Below are 21,698 nucleotides of genomic sequence, written 5' to 3'. Positions count from 1 at the left end.
AGTTTTATCACTGTAATACATGTTTCAGTCTGTAACTGTATAAGTTAAAATAGCTAATTCTAATACCACCCAGTTTTCTTTTACTGTTGCTGAGGTGACACCACTGTAAAAGATACTACATACATGAATGTTATAATGTAATATTTCTGCCCCTGAGAATGGTTATCCTAATTAACAAGCTTTCTTAAAAGGATAAATGATGAGAACTGTAAGTTAAGGTGTTTACACAAAAAGCTATTCTTACTGTTTTGCGTTAAAAAACTACTTTATCACAGAATTTAAGAGAATTCCTCCATGCAATGAAATGTCCATTAGTGAAGGTTATTAATGTTACATTATCTAATAGTATGTGATCTTATTTGTGGCTTTACCTGACCCAGTAAAAGTGTCAAGCGATCCATCTCCAGTTGTTGTTGTTGTTTCACTGCTGTTCATGGGCTCTGTTTTGACTGCAAGAAGAGACACTACATAGAAGAATAAGTAGACATGAGATTTTATTTCTAATTTACACAAGAGACCTCATGCCAGTTTCACTAGTGGTAGCCCAGCTAGAACACGCATGCAACAGGAAAGTTTAGAACTTTATGAGTAACCTGTCACCACATGGTCTGAAACACCTGTGCATTTGTTGATTTATTCATTTCTATGTTTTAATAACTGGTATGTTCTATCCAGATACATTTCAAGCCAAATTGAATTGATTCAAACAATTCCCTAGGACCAATGAAGAGGAAGGAAACATAGCTGTCAAGGTATGTAGTACGTAACAGGAATAGTTATGCTTGACAAGTAAAACAGCATAATATGGTTTCATTCTTCTCTAGCAGTGACCTGCTTTCACAGTGCCAGCTTCCCCTTCCCACCATTGTTTTTCTTCTAGGTCTGAGCTAGCCTGCACTGAACAACAGTGACCTAATCTCACCAAATGAGTTAAAAAAGAACAAACTCCAAACTTATAGGCATTCCCCAGACAATAGCCATAAAAACCCAATTTCTAATTCATGTGGTAAAAAATAATGTTCCTGGTTATTAAAGGCTAAGCTGATGTAGGAAAATAAACTTATAGCAGAGTTGTATTTGCATTTAGAACAATCATACACTGAGGAAAGTGCTCTTATTTGCAGTATTTATTAGTTTCTGTAATAACCATGGGTCTCACTCTCACTTAAATTAATGTGGCTTTACAGTATAAAGGTAAAGAATGGTATAAAGAATGAGGTGAGCTAGAAAATAAACCTTTTAGTAAATGAGAAATAAGCATAAAGGTAAATTGTAAATGAAAATCCAGACCTATCTCTTTTGTTATATGGGTAATATGTCATGTCTTGTAATACTAAAATCAGCCTTTGGGGTTTTTAAAGTATACTAGGGGCTTACAATGAAAAACTGACTAAAAGAATTACTGTACCCCTGTTGATACAGGCTTATAAACAGCTTACCACCAAATAAAAGGCGATGAGACTTCATGGCATGTCAGATGTCTGGAATATCTGTCTGTATGGAAGCTCTTACCCACAGTAAGTGGAAGCTAACCTGCAGTTATTTAGCTGTCTGTGCAGGAAGACTGAATTACCATTGTTCTTACCATGGGATAAGTGTGAATATACCAACAGAGTGGCTGACTTTCAGTAAAGCCAAACCCCTTTTGTTCCATGATAACTTGTCCTTATGTCCACACCTTGTAACTTCCCATATGTATTCTCTTATCGTGGAATGATACTGGTATACACTATAGAGATCAATTTCCCTGTGTAGATAATTATAATTAATTAATTGCCTGTATAACATTATCCCTAACTTCTAGCTAAATTCTTGGGTTGCTATTATTTTAACAAGCTATTTTATTTTAACTGTCACATATTTAAAATTATACACACCTATATTTATCCTACCTACAATGGATCTTTCATAGGAAAATAGATGAGTTGGATGAATGGAAGCAAAGCTATATAATATGCATGATGGTATGTAGCATATAGCAGGGATTTGAGACATAGTGTATAAATTCACATTTTACACAGGGATACTGGAAATTTCCTTTTGATTTTGATAAGGCAAGTCTTAGTATGGATTGTGCATTTTACAGGGTGCTAACAAATAGAAAGCCTGACAATGCAGTGGCATTGGTTGGCTTCACAGCGGATGACTAGAGAAACAAGGCAAGGTTTAACTTCTACAGCAGGTTCTTCCAAGTATCTAATGCCAAACTGTTGAACACTACTGGAAAATAGGGTCAAGGAATTAGCTCTTTACATGAATATAAAAGCATTGCTTGGGCATACAGGGATGAAGTCAGGAAGGCCAAAGCACAATTGAAGTTGCAGCTAACAAGGGATGTGAAGGGTAAGAAGCAGGGTTTCTACAAGTATGTTGGCAGCAAGAGGAGAATCAGGGAAAGTGTGGGTCCCTTACTGAATGGAGGAAGCAACCTTGTGCCAGAATGACAAAAAGGCTGAAGTGCTCAATGCCTTTTTTTGCCTCTGTCTTCACAAGCAAAGTCAGCTCCCAAACTACTGCACTGGGCAGCACAATTTGGGGAGGAGGTGAGCAGCCCACAGTGGTGAAAGAACAGGTTAGGGGCTATTTAGAAAAGCTGGACATTTACAAGTCCATGGGCCTGGATGGGATGTACCTGAGGGTGCTGAGGAAATTAGCTGATGTGATTGCACAGCCACTGGCTATGATCTTTGAAAAGTCATAGTGATCAGGAGAGGTCCTAGATGATTGGAAAAGGGTCCATAATTAATAAAAGGAAAAAGGAGGATCCAGGGACCTACAGACCAGTCAGCCTCACCTTAGTCCCTGGAAAATCATAGAGAAGATCCTCAAGGAATCCATTTCTAAGCACTTGGAGAAGAAAAAGGTAATTAGGAACAGTCAGCATGTACTCACTAGGGCAAGTCATGCCTGACCAACCTGATTGCCTTCTATGAGGAGATGACTGGCTCTGTGGATGCAGGGAGACTGGTGGATATGGTGTACCTTGGTTTTAGTAAGGCTTTTGATACAGTTTCCCACAACATTCTTGCAGGCAAGCTAAGGAAGTACAGGCTGGATGAATAGACTATAAGGTGGGTAGAGTAGAGAACTGGGTGGAGCATCAGGCTCAGAGATTAGTAATCAATAGCTCAATGTCTAGTTGGAAGCTGGTATCAAGTGGAGTGCCTCAGGGATCAGTCCTAGGGCCAGTTTTGTTCAATGACTTCATCAATGATCTGCAAGATGGCATAAAGGGCACCCTCAGCAAGTTTGCAGATGACACCAAGCTTGGGGGAGTAGCAAATATACTGGAGAGTAGGGCTGGGATTCAGAGTGACCTAGACAACTTGGAGGATTGGGCCAAAAGGAATCTCAGGAGTTTCAAGGACAAGTGCAAAGTCCTGCACTTAGGATGGATTAATCACATGCACTGGTACAGGCTTGGGACTGACTGGCTGGGTAGCAGCTCTGCAGAAAAGGATGTGGGGATCACAGTGGACAATTAACTGAATATGAGCCAGCAGTGTGCCAATGTTGCCAAGAAAAGCTAATGGCATACTGAGCTGCATTGGTAGGTATGTTGCCAGCTGGTCAAGGGAAATGATTATTTCCCTCTATTCAACACTGGTGAGGCCACATCTTGAGTATTGTGTCTAGTATTAAGCACCCCAGTACAGAAAGGTTGTGGATAAATTGGAGAGAATCCAGTGGAGGGGATGGTGAGGGGGCTGGGGTACATGACTTCTAAGGAAAGGCCGAGGGAACTGGGATTATTTAGTTTGGAGAAGAGAAGACTGAGCGGTAATTTAATAGCAGCCTTCAACTACCTGAAGTGGGGTTCAAGAGCTAAAGGTGGGGTTGAGGGGTGGAATCTGGCCCAAGTGCCAGATCCAGCCGGCAGTGGACGCCATTCTCAGTAGCTCCTGCCCGCATGGCAAGGGCAGTCTCCATGGGAATCCCAGCTACAGCTGAGCTGTGATAGTGCAAGGCTGGGGTTGCTATGGAGACCAGCCCCAGTCATGTTGGCAGGGTGCACACCAGGGCAGGGGACTACTCCGGAGCAGCTGGGATCTTGCAGTGGGGCAGCTTGTTCTGGGGCCAGGGCAGAGCTATGATCTTCAGCCTTCATGTTCCAGGCAGAGGCATGCAGGCAGTGGATCATGGCTCTGCCCCAGCTTGGGGCCACATTGTCACCACTACAAGGAGCCAGGGCAGAGCCACAATCTGCATCCTACATGCTCCAGGCAGGGACACATAGGCTGCAGATCATGGCTCTGCCCTGGCTCCTTGCATCAGTGACAGCCTGGTCTGGAGCAGGAGCAAAGCCACGATCTGCAGCCTGCATGTCCATTTCCAAAGTGTGCGGGCTGCAGATCATAGCTCTGCTCTGGCCCTGACCAAGCTGCCCCTGCCACAAGATCCCAGAGGCTCCGGAGCAACCCCCTGCCCTGCCATGCGCCCTGCCAGCACATCTGGGGCTGGTCTCCATGGCAACCCTAGTCTTGGGCTATCACAGTGCTGCTGTGGCTGGGGTCTCCATGGAGACTGGCCCCACCCATGCAGGCAGGGGCTGCTGAGAAATGGAGCCTAGCTGCCAGCCGGATCTGCCATTTAGTCCATCCCTGACCTAGACTATTCTCAGTGGTGGCAGATAGCAGAACAAGGAGCAACGGTTTCAGATTGCAGAAACTAAAGTTTAGGTTAGATATTAGGAAGAATTTTCTCACTAGGAGGGTAGTATAACACTGGAACAGGTTACTCTGAGAGGTTGTAGACTCTCCATCCTTGGAGGTTTCCAAGATCTGGCTAGTCAAAGCCTTGGCTAGGATGATCTAGTTGGAGATGCTCCTGCTCTAAGCAGGAGGTTGCACTAGATGACCTCCTAAAATCCCTTCCAACCCTCATTTTCTATGATTCTATGTAAAGATGCAGGAAAATGCCCCAAAGAAAGAACTATTTCTGCAGATGAGCAATTAAACTGCTCCACAGCACTATTATTTTGAAGACTAAGTGAAAACTAATCAGCAAATTACATGCTACCTTTCATCATATCACTGTCTTGAGATGGTTTAGAAAGGAAAACAGGCTCAAACATTAATGTAGAAATTAACTTTGTTTGCACAAATACTAAATATTTTTTTCAATGATGAAGCAACCAAGAGAGCATATGAGAGATGTATGTCTAAATTGGAAAAATATCTGTTTATGCCAAGTATTGTACAACTGAGAAATTACAGTACGTTTTTGTCTAAAATATAAGATTGATCTTTAGTGTTGCTAATGCTAGTATAACCAAGAGGTATCTGTTACGAGTATGGTACAATTATGATGTCAAAAGAAAAATCCTTCAGTTGTTTCACTGTGAATAGAATCAGGCCCTATACTTTTAAAAAGTATTTGAATACATGAGGCTTCCTAATTCAGTCTTGAATTCATCACTCCCTGTATGACTGCTACACCCTTCCCCGCTTCTTTCTTTAAGCACCAGTGTATTGTTTCTCTGTAAAATGAGAATACTTTGCCATATTTTCATTCATTTTTCAAGCCATTCAGCAGTCGTGTTCATCCTGCATTTCTATCATTCTACAAAATAATGGCAAAATATGCAAAATACACTAAATTATTCATTACACTAGGCACCACTTTGTTGTTATTATTTTATCACAATATTTATAGGGCAGGCATTTGTTTCTATTGAAGTAAGTATGTAAAATATGCATATGTATATCCAATATGTTTAAAAGCTCACACTTCAATGCAAAATGACCCATTCACCTCTGCCCCATATTTCCGTAACATTTAATGGAATGTGTATTTCAGGACTGAATTTTTAATTTGAAATGTCAGAAGGTGATACACAAGACTTATTTATTGTGACAGAGTTAAAGTTTATTTCTCACACTGAGGAGGATAATTAAAACATACTATATTAGAAAGTTTTATCTTTGACCCTTTGGAGGATATCTGACATTTTATGTACTGATGACTTTATGTCATTAACCTGTGGACATCCTGGGGACACTTGTCTATATTACACAGTCATAATATAGTATCTTTGGCAATCTCCACTTCAGTCAGCATTCCAGTATTGTAAAAGCTACAGAGGTACTAAAGACATGGAGGATACTATTCAATTTAAAAAGCACTTTAGCATGGGCTAAGCTTCTCTCCTGAATCAAGGTTTCGAAAGTGAGTTGAAAGGTATTTTCTAGATCTATGTATATTTCTACCTATTGCAATTTGCACTGTACTTTCACAGGCCCAAATATTTAGCAATGTATCCTCTTCCTGTTGCATGTGAAAAAGAAAAAAAATCCCCAATGTATTTAATAGGATAAAAATCCACCAACTGTTACTACAGTTTGTCAAAAATATGTATGGAAAATATCTTTTGATACAATCTTGATTTTAAACAGCTCTAATCTATCACATGGAGATTGTATCAGAGTAAGGATTTCATCAGGACTTATTTTTGGTGTGGCTAGACTTTTGGAATGCTGCCTTCCTTTGTGTTGTCCATAATTAAACTATGGGAAAAAAGAGAGGCATTAAATTAACCAAAAGCCCCCTCTTTAACTTCAGACCACAAAAGCAATCATATTCAAAGCTGAAATCAAAATACGAGCTGACATCATGCAGAGTATGGCCTAACTTTTGCAGAATGAGAGACAGTATGTGGCATCACCCAATGTTCTGATACAACAGAGTAATGCAAAGACTGCACTTAAAAGTTGCAATTTCAACCATTATTTTGAGGTATGGACAAATATATCGTTCAGTTGCATTAAAATGGAAAGAGCTACTACTGCTGGGGAATGCACAGCAGCTGAATCTAACTGTCATGTCTATCATATCTAAGTACCATGTCTGGACATTGATGCATCCCCAGAATACAGGGACATTCCCTTGGTGAGGGGTGGGCCCCCTCGGTCCATCAGTGGTGAGGGGTGGGGCTGCTGCCTCCTCCAAGAATCAGCAACAAGGTGTCGGGCTACCACAAAAAGGCCACTTCCCTCCCTCCCTAGCTAGGAGCTCTGCTTCTCCTGGCTGTACCCTAATTAGCTCCAGCTAATTGAAAGAAGAAGACAAACAACTGGCATGTATTTCCACCGATGAACTGGAAAATAGGACTTTTTGTGCTCGGTTCCTCATTTAGAAATAGACAATGGATAAAGGTTTAAAAACAGGGCAGTCCAGTATAAAACAGGACCAATGGCTACTCTAGGTATACATGATCCCATGGCAATTCAAGTCAGCTAAATAACCCCAACTTTGACCCTGAATGAAGTAGAATTAAACCTGAAATGGTTTTGCTGCACTTGCATCTTTGCTGCACTACACAATCATGCAGACCTAACAGTTGTATCGTAACAGCTTGAGTTGGTATTCTTTGTAATCTTTATAATTGTCATGTCTGTCTATACCCTTGAATTACTACTTTAAAGAGACTAAATTAACTCTTAAAAATGTGGGCTTTTCTTGCCTAGAGATATCACATCAGTAGCAAGAAAAACAAATCAGGTCTTAGCTGAAAAGATTCAAAAGCACCACCAAACCTGAGGACTAGTTTGTATGGTGGTTCCCAACAGGTAACAGCTTTTAAAAGAACAGATAAGGCCAAAATATTTGATCCTGAAATGAATGATGTGTAGTGTTCCATTTGTAACAAGGTGGTTGCATTTGGATGATTGAAAATGGGAAAACGTATTACAAACTGGGTAGGCAGCAGGTTGTATTCCTGTTTTCCACTCCTATAACTGACAGTGAGCAAGGTGAGGCAGAGAATAGAAAAGGAGGAACCCATCATGGCAGGAGACTTTGGATCCTTTAATAAGTGAAAAGGCTGGAGAGGTGACTCAGCCAGTTAACCGGATGAAATATTTCCACTCACTTTAGCAGGCTTGATGGCTTTTCTACAAGTACTGTATGAGCAGGGAGGGGTGGCAATAATAATGAAGAAAAGTAGCTACTAAACAACTAATAAATAGCTCAAAGACTAATGAAGGCTGACAGACTATATAAGAAGTATATCCTGATATCAACAGTGGGGTGTTGGGATAAAGTCAAAAGAGCCAACCATCTAACTGTCATGTCTATCATATCTAAGTACCATGTTTGGACATTGATGCATCCTCAGAATACAGGGACATTCCCTTGGTGATGGGTGGGCCCCCTCAGTCCATCAGTGGTGAGGGGTGGGGCTGCTGCCCCCTCCAAGAATCAGCAACAAGGTGATTCCCAGCTGTGGGAGGGATGCTATGATTTGTCTGGAAAGGGAACAGCAGCAAGAGACTGATACGTTTCACTGAATTGTCCAGGAAAAGTCTATTGAGGGGTTTCTAGAATGAATCATCACCACCTGTGATCAATAAGTAGGCCAGCAGGCAAAGTCAGTTGCAGAACAGAACATCTGGGCTAGAGGATTAGAGGGCCAGGAAACAGGATTTACAAGGAAGGCTGAAAAACTCAGATTATTTAGTCTGAAGAAGAGAAGATTAAATGGGGATTTGATACCAGACTTCAGATGCCTGAAGGTTGGTTATAAAGAGGATGGAGAAAGACTATTCTCTGTAGCTGCACAAATAGGACAAGGAAGCAAGAGTTTTAAAATTGCAGCAAGGGACATTTAGGTTGGATACTAGAAAGAACTCTCTCAGTATGAAGGTGGTTAAGCACTGGATCAGGCTACCCACAGAGGTTGCGGCATATCCATCCTTTGGAAGTTTTTAAGGGCATGTTAAGCAAAGACTTGACTAGGATGGTTTAGACAAGGACAAACTCTGCCCTGAGTAGCAGGCTGTACTTAATGACCTTTTGAAGAACCTTCCAGGCCTATTTTTCTATGATTCTAGCTGAGACTGAGCTATGTGTAAGGATGAACATGGAGGAAACAAACCAAGAGCAGCATGACACATCCCATATGATAACTCACTAGGTTACTGATTATGGTATATACTAAATCACACAGTTTGAGAATGCCAAGCAAACATTAAGCAAATACAAACACCACATAGAGAGGCTTCCCTAATACATACAGACCTAAAAAAAAGAAATAAAAGGAATCATAAGACTAGTGGTCTTACTGCCCTTAGCAAGTTTCAAAGAGACATCCCCTGTAAGAAAACCTAAGAAAACATATTTTTCTGTACTGGATTTTTCCTTCACTCTCCTTTTTTGTTTATCCATTTATTTCTAAACCCATTTATTTCTAAACAGCTAAGTAAAATAATGAACTAGAATATATAGCCCATTCTATAATCAGACTAAAAGTATTGCTGATGCACATGGATGTCTAAGATCATTACTGCCCCATTTTTTTTTCTCCTGCAGGATTTCCTCTTTGACATTCAAGTCAGAAATCTTTGTTTTAAATGCCTTGGGGAATCTGGCGTATAAACACTAAGTTATTTTTGTCCCCAAAGCACCAAGGTGAAGAATATAAGGATTTTTTCTACTCGTTTGGTTTCAGGTGAACGGGGATCAATAGATTAAAGCTCAACTGTTTGTTTGGTCTAAACAAAATTTCATATGTTATCCTGAGATATTTTAAATACACAATATCTAACTATGATTGCCTAAAGCCTGAGAGCCCAACTTCATAGAATATATTTGAAAATGTGGCTCAGCAAAACACCCGATATAAGTTTCTATGTCTATCTCTTCATTACAGAAAATTACCTTGGGTTACTGGTACCTGGGATTGCCTATTTCAGAGAACTACTGTTCAGAACCATATCTGAGTTAATGTGAACCCTATGATACTAAGGTCATGCAAGTTTACTGAAGGATTTTGGAGGGCATAGTTCATGTTCTTTGTGCTCCTGAGATGTTTTTCCTTATGAGCTATAGGAGAAATTGGTCTATCTGGGCACAGGGGCAAAACTGAGAAAAGGCATTTTGGAGGACTATCAGCTCTCAAGTGATTTAGCTGGCATCTTCCAGCCAAGCCAGCTGACTGGCTTTAAAGCACTGCCAGACTTAGGCATGATATCTCTGTTCATGGATGAGGGGGGACATATCAGGGGCAATATCTAAGAACCTGAGAAAATGCTAAATTGAACACATACCAAACATTTGAAAATGAAATGTTAGATGCAAAAGCATACATTTTTTCTGCATAAACTGGGCACAGGTATAACTACTAGTGCAAACCCATCACTGAATGTGTACAAAACTGCCATCACACATTCAGAGACTAAACCAAAGTCTCTGTGAAACTGTATTTATGTATTATGTTTCTCAGCCACGTTCTGCAAATGGTTATGAAAAAGCATACCCACATTTACAATAAGCTCCAAGTGTAACCCATTGTAGGGTCCATTTTTTGGTTACTTGTTTGTAGAGTACTTAGTAGCATGGGGCCTTGATCTATCACTGAGTTCCTGGCTATCATCATGATATAAAGTAAAAGTAATAATACACATGAGAAAAAAGGACTGAGTAGCAGCAAATAATTGGAGGATTTAGCCAAACATTTGTTAAGGTGCCAGATACATTTATGGCACTATATATAAAGCTTCTTATACATACGTACTTGTATAGATGCTTTAAAGAATAATAACATCAACCTTATATGTGGAGCTGAGCCCCTAAAGGCAGACAAGTAGGTATTCTGTGAGAAAACTATTGGTCTGACTTCCAGAGACTTGCTGCTCCCACTGATATTAATCAGAGCTGTCTGTTTTCAGCCCCTCTGAAACTAATGCCATCAGACTATGAAGATGTATACAGTTAACTTAATTCCAGGTAAACTAAGATTCTTGTGGCTGGCAAAAGGGCTTAACAGATATGATAACATCAATGTTAAGTACTGCTTCTTTCTACTTATCTGGGTCTGTGAAAGGACTCCGAGGAGTAAGAAAACACACAGAAATGTTCAAACCACAGAACAAAAGAACAAAACAGAAAAAGAGAGATGTAACACAGCAATCATGGAGCCACACAATCACACACATGCACTGTACCATGATCTCTCATACTTGTTGCAGAAGAGGGAGTGCTGCAACTCAGCAACCAGTCTGCAGTATTTAAAACAGTCATGTTGTCTCCTGAGAATGGGAATGGTACAATGATTCATTGTCTAAAAGTCTGCTCAATGCACATGAATATTCTTCAATACAAGTAAGTGCTTTTGCACTTCGAGCCAAGTCTTTTTAACTGCACTGGATTGCTTTTGTATTATTTTAGCTGGTGTATTTATGTAAGTATAACATATACAAATAATGATTAGTGCTTTTAAAGGTATTTTTCTAGTTTTCAACTCTCATTCTAGAATATTTATACTTGGACATGTAACTGTGTTGAATCTAAAAGACCTTTCTACAGGGGTCTAGTCCCTTCATACTCAAATGTAAATTTTCACTGACATGGAAATAATTTTTTGAATAGAAACAAGTGAATAAAACTGTGTAAATTATAGGACAAAAGAGCTGAACTATAAAGATGTTGGTTTAAAGTCTTAAAACACCAGAGAAGGGTATGTTAATGTACAACTTGGAAGAGGCAAAGGAGAAATCTTGGCTCTAATAAAGTCAGAGGTACAAATCTCATGGGCATCAGTAGGGCCTGCATTTCATTCCTGAGTCTGATACTCTTATTCCCACAGCATAATATTGCATTCAGACCAATCGCTAGGGCAAGGGTATCAGAATCTGTCCTTCACATAGAATGCATTGCTAGAGCTAGACTTTCTCTAAACTATAATGTCTTCGTGGCAGGGTACAGAACAACAATCATTTTTTTTTTTATTATATGGTAAAGGCTTGCTATAGCTTACAACCATTATTTATGTTATGTATTCTGTACTTGCAGACAACTGAAATTAGCATGTGTACCATGTGAGTAAAGTGTCTAAATCAAGACTTGTAGAAATCTTGGTGCACTCTTTTCAAAGTTTACGGTTTCTAAATGAACCCAGGTGTGCAGCAGGATTGTATAGTATATTATTTGTCAATGGTATATTATCAGAAAGAAAATATATCTTAATTCAGATCAACAAACATAACTGAGACATTATAGGAAATTAAACGCTCCTTTAAACCAAATAATTCCAGAAGTTAACTCTTGTTTAACGGTCTTGACTATTAAACATCAAGGGGCCTCCCCTCACTCACCCTGTGTACATTCAAAGAAGCCAGCAAAGTTATATTTGAGTTCAGCTGACTTACCGTAAGAGATGAGGGAACTCAGGCCCAATGCCTTTTCTCATTCAGTTTCAAATTGTTACATAGAATTAAACAGTAAAAAAGCACAACATAAAATTGTCCTACTATTGTTCATATTTTTGCTGAGATCTGACAGATATACTGGCCTTACACTCAACACTAAGTTGAAATGCTAATTTAAAACTAGCCAGCATTAAATTGTAGCAAATTTCTGTCCCTCCATGATGTCTCATACTTACCTCCTGTTCCATTTGTTGTAACAGATGTGCTGCTGAGATTAGATTTATCCAGTTTGGAGCTACCTGAAGTATCACTACTTCCCACAAGATTATGAGGGCTTGCTAGATCCTGCATTTCCATAGACCTGTTAGAAAAGGAAGAAGTGCCATTATTTGCATTATGGAAGTGCCTAGAAGCCTTGGGCTTTCAGTGTGCACAGTACTGTACACAAAAAAATTTTATAAAATGAGAATATAAAGGTGAATTTCACAAATGCAATTTAAACATATCCCCTAAACAGTTAATTTTTTGTAAACCAAAAACTTATTTATCTAGTGTTGCCTAATAAGGTACCCATAAGGAAGACATTTTTACTTTCAAATAATTTATGAAATGTCAGCCAATCTGACCTGAAAATGTAATGGTATGTTCAAAGCAACTGACTACATACTGATAGGGGAAAACAGATTTATTCACAGTTGGAAGAACTGGAATTACATAGCTCAGAGAAGAGAAGACCAAGAGGAGGTGTGATAACAGGCTTCAAATAGAGAAGAAGTTATGTTATAAAGCGGTTGATGAGAGACTATTCTCTGTGCCCACAGGGGACAAGACAACTAACTTTAAAATGCAGCAAGGAAAATGTAGGCTGGATAGTAGGAAGAACTGTCTAATGATGAGAGTGGTTAGACACTGGCACAAGCTACTTAGGAAAGATGTGAAATGTTCCTCATTGGAGATTTGCAAAAACTGATTTGTCAAACACATGGCTGGAGTGGTTTAGAAAAGGATGATCCTGCTGTGAGCAGGTAGTGGCTGGATTAGATGCTCCTGAAGTCCCTTCTAGCTCTATGATACTAAAATGAAGCTTTTGAGGGAGGGGAGGGGTGTTGAGAGTAGACAGATTTAATAGTACAAGTCCATTTTAAAATCAATTTGATAGACTTATATAAATGACTCTTATGGATTTCTTTGAAGTCTTTGGCAGCATTTTTATTCTTATAAGTTATATATAATTCAATGTTAATTATTTGAAAACATTTTCTGCCTTTAATGCAAATATCACAAAGCAATTAATGCACATTTCTTAAGTCTCACAATATACTCATCCTCCTTTTAGAAATGGAGAAGCCTGTTGTTGCCTCACAAGTCAGAAGCAAAGCCCTAATTTTTCCCAGCCTGTATTTTACCCACCAGTCATAAATGCATCTCTAATAAATGATAACAACTGAAAAGGTGCTGAGATTATTTAATTCAATTATTTTTGTGTTTTGTTACATTAGTTTCTATCTCCTTTTTTCCAGGTTGTTTATGAAATTATGACTTCCAAAGTATGGCATTATGTTATGGATTTAGATTTTCCTTTCAAATTTAGGGCTCCACCATGGATTTTAATACCAAAGCCATATGGAAGGGATGAAAATGGCTTTTTTTTCAGTGATAGCTCTAAAGGGCAATCTGCCTCTCACACTCACAAAGCAGGCAAAACATTTCAAGGTGTACCAAGAAATCCCATGCTAGATGGTTAACTGTATTCCAATCTGCAGCAAGCACTATACTTTTGCTTGCTTTATCTGAGGATTAATTACATTTATATTTTCCCCACAACAACGTCTTTATTATAACCAAGCCGTAGCAAGGTCATCTGCAACGGGAAAATTGCTTACCACATGGAGTCAATCAAGACCGATGGAGAGCAGAAGAAAGAAAAGGCCAGAGGTGGGGGTGAAGAGCAGACAGAGGTCCATTAGGTGCCAATGTGTCTGTTTAAATTTTTATTTTGTGCAGGAGGAGTAGGTGCCAGTTACTAGATTAATATTGTGATAATATTTTTATCTTTGGCCCTGATGTATTCATTGACAATTTTATTTTGGAATTATCTGATCTTTGTCCTCAGTTCCTTTTTCTCAAAATAATTTTTCACCATTTTTTGTCCTGTTATCTGAATCTATGCTGTTTTTCTGAGGTGAGCTGCATTTTTACTCCTAAGTGTAGAAATAACTCGGTGGACATTCTAGTGTTCTTTAGTTTCACCTCCCATTAAGATGCATTTGCTCCAAGGCACATGGTTATATGAGACATAAAAGCCCTTTATTTCTCCTTTTCCCACTGCAACTGGAACAATACATTAAAGTCTTTATCCAAAGTCACTAAAAGCAGTGGAGAAAATCCTGTTGACATCACTGATTATTTGAATCAAGCCTAGCTTCCCAGTGGTTTGGGGGTTTTTTTGGTAGGGTGATCTCTCTAAACACTAGACTTAATGAGCAGTGGAAATCTTACCTATGTAGTGAGCAGGTCATACACCAGCATGTAAGAATTTTTTACCAATATTCAAAACAGTGCAAAGGCATAAAATGAGATTTGAACTGTTTTGACCAGATTTCATCATCTAATTGTATATCCGCTTCCACATATCTGTCAACACTGCATTACATTTATTGTCTACTGGAAACATGATCTGTGTTAGATTAAATAAAATGAATGCAAATGGTTTACTGTAATGTCAGTTTTTGTTTAGCAGTTTCTTCTACAGCAAAAAGTTAAAGAAAGTCTGGGGATTTCCATCTTGTATGTATTTAAGAAAACAAAAGAAAGCTACCACAGATAAACAACTGGTATTTTATTGCATATACAGTTTAATTCTCCCCAGGTGTTCACTAGAGATTAAAGTGTCATGATTTCCCATTCAAATACAATCAGCTTGAGGATATTCAAGAGACATTCCCATCTTAGAAAGTCATAGGAAGTTTCTCTCTTTCTTGTCAGGATGGAAAGACTGTTATTTTCTTTTGCACATTCAAACAGCATTTCTACAGATGCACAGACAAGAGCAGATTCCAGACTGAAAATCTAAGATTTCCTCAACTGTTACTGTTTAATGCACTTTTCGGCTCTGATATTAATCAGAGTTATTCAAGCAGGAAAAAATATCCTACATCCTTTTTGTTTGCCAGAGAATAAAAACAGATCTGCTCTCTTCTGTACAAGAGATGGCTGTGATTCAACATCACAACCTTTGTTCTGTGTTTGTCCAGTGCCTTGCACAATGAAGTCCTTGATGATGGATATGGCTCCTTAGGCATCATGGAAATGCAAATGAATCAACAAATAAGGTTTAAAAAGTAGTTTGTGTGTCTAAAAAAAAAGGTATGAACAGGAATTTTCCATACACCTGCTCATTTACTGAACAGTAACTGAAATTACTGTGCAGTATGGGCGTGTGTCTACGCATGTACGTCTACGTAAATATGGTGATTTACACTGACTTGAGCATAAATTTGATACCTGTATTATGCAAGTATCTAATTTAAACCCTATTATTTACTGTGCAGTAACACACATGTAGATGCTTTACTGTGTAGTAACACTATGTGCATGGACTGACTTGGGACTAACTTTAGTCCCAGGTCACTCCACATATAACGTTAATGTGCTTTAATTCCTGCATGTGTAAACACCAGCCTATTCCCACTTACTGCACAGTAAATTTAAGCTGGTGTAAATGCACATATAGACACACCCAGTATGTTTGTCTTGAAAGAGCAGAAAAATATGAATGAACAGTGAAGCTAAAACTAATATATCTAAAATGTAAATGGCTGTGTATTAAAGACTGTTTTCTAGTGGATAGCGTGCTTGTTATGGGAAGAGCAATCAAAGGCACAGCAATGTCTATGTTTAAAGTTGCCTAACATTTTCTATTATAAACCCTTATTTTCAAGTGCTTGAAAATTTTGCCAGTCTTGTAACCATTTAAATTTAAGTTTTCCACACTTACATTTGACCTGTTATTTCCCAAAACATATTATCAGCATAATTGTTGACTAGTATCTCAGAATAGGTTTTGAAAAAGTAGATAGTTTGGCTGATGCTAAAATGTCCTCACTGCTTTATTTGTCTGAAGTAGAAATTTGAAATTTGACAAAGGGAGAGAAGCATCTTTTACTGTCACTATCAACCCTCCCTTCCCCCAGATTTGGCAAACTGGTATCTATTGTAAGCAGGTAGAAAGATGTGTGTTACATTTCTCCCTCAGTAGTTCCTTCAAACAGTAATTCCTACTACATCTACCCATTACTCTCTTAGGTCTGATGTGGAAAAAGTTAAAATCAAACCCTGCTGATGGCTATGTAAATCAAATACAGTTTCTGAGGATGATATGCTTTTTTACATATATTATGGTTGTATAGATTTTTAAAACATCAAGAAATTGCAAAGAAAAAGATGTATATATGTTGCAAAAATTAGCATCCAAAATTAAGATGTGTCACAAAAAAAGGTTGATTATACAACTTCAACTCAGCCCCTTTGTGTATACGCATTATGATACAGTTAATTATGTTCTCATGTAAAGATTTTTTCTACATGAATCATGCTTCATTTTGTAAACATGTCTTTTTTGATTTGAGCACTGTAGCAAGGGTTTATTTCTGAGTCTGCTATAGACGCTGTAGGTGATTCTTGGGCAAGATTCTATAAGAATGTATACACAGAAGCTGGCCAAAATAAGACTGCATTGGAATCCTGTAGCATGTCCCAGCTTTCGACTACTTGACTTTTCAACTCATTTTGTAAGTTATAGTGTACTTAATAAAAAGTTCAAACCTTGTCTAGAATATCCTGTAGTTTCATTTCTAGCTTTTTCTCAGTACAGCTATAAAGCCACTCTTAACATTTTTCTTCAGCAAAACAAAAAAGAAAGGAAAACAAAGAACAGAATAAAACAACCGGTCCACTTTCAAAAACAATAAAATTAGAAATAGAAGAAAAATCATTCCTATTTTATATATATATATATATATTATACTATAATGAATACAATGGATCTGTCATGTTAGAAAGATGTTAGCCATTTCTATTGTCAGTTTAATTATACAAGTAAGGTAAGCTTTTACTCCTCCTACAATCCCGAACTCTTTTGTGGGGTCATAATTTCTAATAGGAGACCACATTAACACTAAATGCCTATATTTTAACTTGATCATCCTTAAACTAAGTGATTTGATATATAATACTATTTTACTGTACATATAAACTATTTTATATCAATATGTTATAGCATATACACACAGACTATTAAGCTAGGCAGGAAGACAGAAAATATAATATCATTTCCTAGTCTAAATAAAATATTTTCAAATTAAAGCTTAATAAAAAACACCTGTAAATGGTTCAGTATTCAAGCGCCAATTTTGCATTACTTATCATTTGTAGTTTCTTCAAAGCTAAGTGAAATTAGAAGAGGTATTAAAGACATAGTTTGTTTCACAGTTAAATAATTTATTTCTTGAATTTGTCACAAATGACACTTTGGAAGATAAATGAATCTTGACATTTCTTTCACAGGAAAATCTGTACTAAATTTCTATAAGAAAGCATCTTTGCTCTTTAGAAAAAACATTGTACCATGTTTTTCTGACATTCCTCTAGCTTGCAGCACATTCTACAAACATTCCAAACTTCTCTCTCTCAAAAACACTCAAACATATACAGTTAAAAAATAAGCTACTTTTGAACTTCTAAAATAAATCAAACTAAGAGTTTCCCTTTATTTAAAATTACCTTTTAGAGCTACTTGAGGTTTGCTGACAGAACTGCTCAGATCTGTCAGGTATTCCTGTTTCCCAATGCCAGCAGCTCTGGTGTCTAACCAGAGGCACATTTTGATAAAACACAGACATATAAATAAATTTTGTTATTTCTCATCCAAATTTCACTTTTTTGTGAATATTTTTCAGCTGTGCTCTGAATGCTTTCTTGGTGAACAGAGACAACTTAGCTCTCCTCATCATTTTGAATAATTATTATTTGAACTTGAATCTGACAAAAAAACCCCCATGAACACACAGGAGCAGAGTGGGATTGTAACTCCCATGTAAGAATTACAACTAAATTTAGACAAAAACTAATAAAACAGATTACCATTCACATAATTATTACTGAAAAATCGTATCACACATACCATGTCCAAATGAGACAGCAACCTCTTTTATTTACATATATCTATATAATCAATGTACACAATATAACTTACAATTCTTAAACTGTTGGTGTAGCTTTTATAACACAACAGGATGTCTGTTCTAGGCAATAAACATGACCTAAGCAAAGACAGAGGTATGTACATGCTAGATTATATAAGCCTTTTGTGTGAAATATACATATATGCATATACATGTACAGTGGTTTATGTCTGAAGTGTTACACATATGGTAACTTGTGATATTACCCAAAAAAACAGTACTGTGGCATAATATTCCCCCATGAGATTTTTCTTAGAAAAAATTGTAAGCATTGTGTTTTCTGGATATTTTCCTGGGTGGTTGTCTCTATGATTTTATGATTTTCTTTGATGTTAAGAGACTGATTTTGCTGCCCAAGGTGTTTTGTCACTATCTGAAAATAGATAGGTATTGAAAAGAGATGTATATATGCAGTGGAAGGAAGGGTTTGTTTTTACAAAAGTATACAAAAGAATAGCAGAAATGTGTAGGGAAATTAGGAAAACAAAGGCTACCTTTCTCAATAAAAATGGCAAGATATGTTAAAGATGACAAGAAGCAGAGTGGTTCTACATAAAAGTCAGATGAAAAAGATGGACTACTACATAAACCGCCCAAAACATAAGGTGTGCTATTAATGAAAGATGGAAAGATGATGGACTACCTATTTTGCTTGTTTTCATCCAAAAAGCCCCACAGAAAAATGGGGAAAAAAAAGAAAATGTGACTGGACTACTAACCAAATTCATATAAGCAAGGAAAAGAAAAGAGATGAAGAACATTTGAAATAAAGAACATGTCCAAGAACATACTAGTTTATTTGAATGAATTTAAATCAGGAGGGCCTGTTAATATTTGTCCCAGTCAGCTGATGGAATTAGCTGAAGGAATTTTGGAGCCACTGACAGTAATATTTATGAACTCATATATGAGAGGCAAGTTCCCAGGGAACTGGAGGAGAACTAACATAGAACCTTCTTTAAATAGGGGGATGGGGGGCAGAGAGAAGTGAGCACAAGATATTCAGTCTGTTTTCAATATCTGGGAAGCTACTCAAGGAAATTTTAAAACAGTACATTTGTAAACATCTTGAGAATGAAAGGGTAATCATTAGCAGCCAACAAATCATACCAAACCAACTTGATTTTTTTCTTTGACATGTTAACTGGTTTGTTGAATAAGGGGAGTGAGATGGATAGTAATCCATCTGGTCTTCAGTAAGGCTTTTGATAGTATCACAAGCCATTCTCATAAATAAGGCAGAGGAATGTGGGTTACATAGAATTATCACTGGCTAAATACATATTTGATCAAATAACTGCAGACAAAAAATAATTAACTTGCAGACTGAGGTTGGACAGGATTTCTCAAGTGGGCTTCCAACGGGATGGGTTCTGTGTTTGATGTTTAACATTTTATTGATGACTTGGGTGCTGGGATAGGAAGTTCACTTGGGATAGGAATTTGTAGATGATACAAAATTGGATGAGTTGACACACTTTGGAAGACAGAGTCAAGTCAAAGGGATCTTGTTAAATTGCAGAACTAGCCTATATGCAGCTGCTATAAATAAAAATTCAACCATGATATTGATATTATATTTTTTGTCTTCCTGACTAGTTTGTTAGTTGATCTATGTGTATATGCTATAATGTATTGATATACAATAGTTTGTATGTACAGGAAAATAGTGTTATATACAAAACCCACTAAATTTAAGAATGAGCAAGTTAAAATATACACATTTAGTGCGAATGTGCTCTCCTATTAGAAATTATGACCACACAAAAGAGTTCTGGATTGTAGAAGTGAAAGGCAAACCTAAGATGCTACATATAGGGAAGAAAAAACAAATGTACACGTACAGAAAGGGGGGTGTGGGAGGAGTTTGGCAGTAGCACTGCTGAGAAGGAACTGGGGTTTACAGTCTATCCAAACTCAAGGTAAGGCAGGAGTCACACACACACACACACACACACACACACACACACACACACACACACACACACACACACACAGATATCTATGTCTATACACACACTCACACACACACATACACACACATAGACCCCCCCACACACATAGATATAGATATCTATGTCTGTACACACACACACACACACACACACACACACACACTTTTACATCCTTTTTGTAATCCGGTGCCCAGAACTGGACTCAGTGTTCCAGGTCAGGCCTACTAAGTGTAGAATTGAATGATACAATCACCTCCCACTAATGCAACCAAAATGATATTATTTATAACATAGAATAGTAGTAGAATGGTACTATCACCTCCTGCTAATGCAACCCAAATTATATATATGACATGTAAATATATATAAAATTATATCATTACATATATATAGAAATAAATAGAATTATATTATAATTCTTTATTTTTAATATATTTATTTATATAATATGTATTTATTTATATTATATATATATGTATATATATGATATATAATATAATTTTGGTTGCATTAGCAGGAGGTGATAGTATCATTCTACCACCATTCTACTGCTAGCAGGAGGTGATAGTACCATTCTACTTGGCACTGATTTAGCCTCATTTAGAGCACTGTGTCCAGTTCTGGGCACCAGATTACAAAAAGAACATAAGAGTAACTGGAAGAAGTCCAGAGGAGATGGAAACAATAATAAATGGGTTAGAATGCAAGCCACATGAAGAAAGGTTGAAGGAACTAAGTATGTGTTGAAGAAAAAATGATTAAGCAGGGATATGGTAGCAGTTTTCAAATATCTGAAAGGATTCGATATAGAACAGAAAGAAAAATTATTCTCCCTAGCAGCAGAGAGGGTAGGTGTGAAGTCAGCAGAAGCCAGGGCATAATAGCAGCGTAGAGACTAACTGGTTCAGAGAGGCACAAGCTTTTGCAGGCCACAACAGATTTTGTCAGATGCTCTGAACTGACTTGCATGCCAATTATCTGTACCAGCATAGGATTCACTGTTCTAAACAGTGCAAGTCCATTCATAGCATCTGATGAAGTAGACTGTCACCTACAAAAGCATATGACTCTCTAAACCAGTAAGTCTCTAAGGTGCCACTCTGCCCTGCCTTCTGCCTAGCAAAAGATGGCAGGGCAAGAGGCAAGGGATTTAAGTTACAGGAAAGCAGATTTAGAACAGATCTAACTGTAAGAATAGAAGGACATGGCAACTGCCATGGGAAGTTCTGGAATCTTTTTTATTTGCGGTTTTCAAGAAAAAGATGGATAGGCATCTGTCTGAGATGATTTAGGAACACTGAATCTTGCACATGGTCCGACAACTGAACTAGCTGATCCTTGAGGTCACTTCCAAA

The 21,698-nt window shown here is 37.7% G+C and overlaps 1 protein-coding gene across 26 annotated transcripts in view; it reads right to left on the bottom strand.

Moving 5' to 3' along the window:
- The window catches only part of EYA4 (EYA transcriptional coactivator and phosphatase 4), a 246,727-nt gene that overhangs the window by 70,738 nt on the left and 154,291 nt on the right, over positions 1 to 21,698 (bottom strand). For 9 of the 26 annotated variants that reach the window (XM_090039378.1, XM_090039393.1, XM_090039401.1 and 6 more), the window contains 3 exons: positions 12,383 to 12,507; positions 10,944 to 11,027; positions 372 to 464 (listed from right to left, as the gene is read on the bottom strand). In XM_090039378.1, the coding sequence (XP_089895504.1) occupies positions 372 to 464; positions 10,944 to 11,027; positions 12,383 to 12,507 (302 nt within the window). Of the gene's footprint in view, positions 1 to 371; positions 465 to 10,943; positions 11,028 to 12,382; positions 12,508 to 16,970; positions 17,045 to 21,698 lie in introns of all 26 variants that reach the window. The other 17 variants (XM_090039385.1, XM_090039503.1, XM_090039459.1 and 14 more) reach the window with 6 other exon arrangements.

Source organism: Crocodylus siamensis, chromosome 1 (assembly GCF_052110815.1).
Source record: "Crocodylus siamensis isolate JL-2025a chromosome 1, ASM5211081v1, whole genome shotgun sequence".
NCBI classification, from domain to species: Eukaryota; Metazoa; Chordata; order Crocodylia; family Crocodylidae; genus Crocodylus; species Crocodylus siamensis.
Note: the sequence above shows the minus strand (reverse complement) of the source record. Positions and strands in the feature narration are given on the sequence as shown.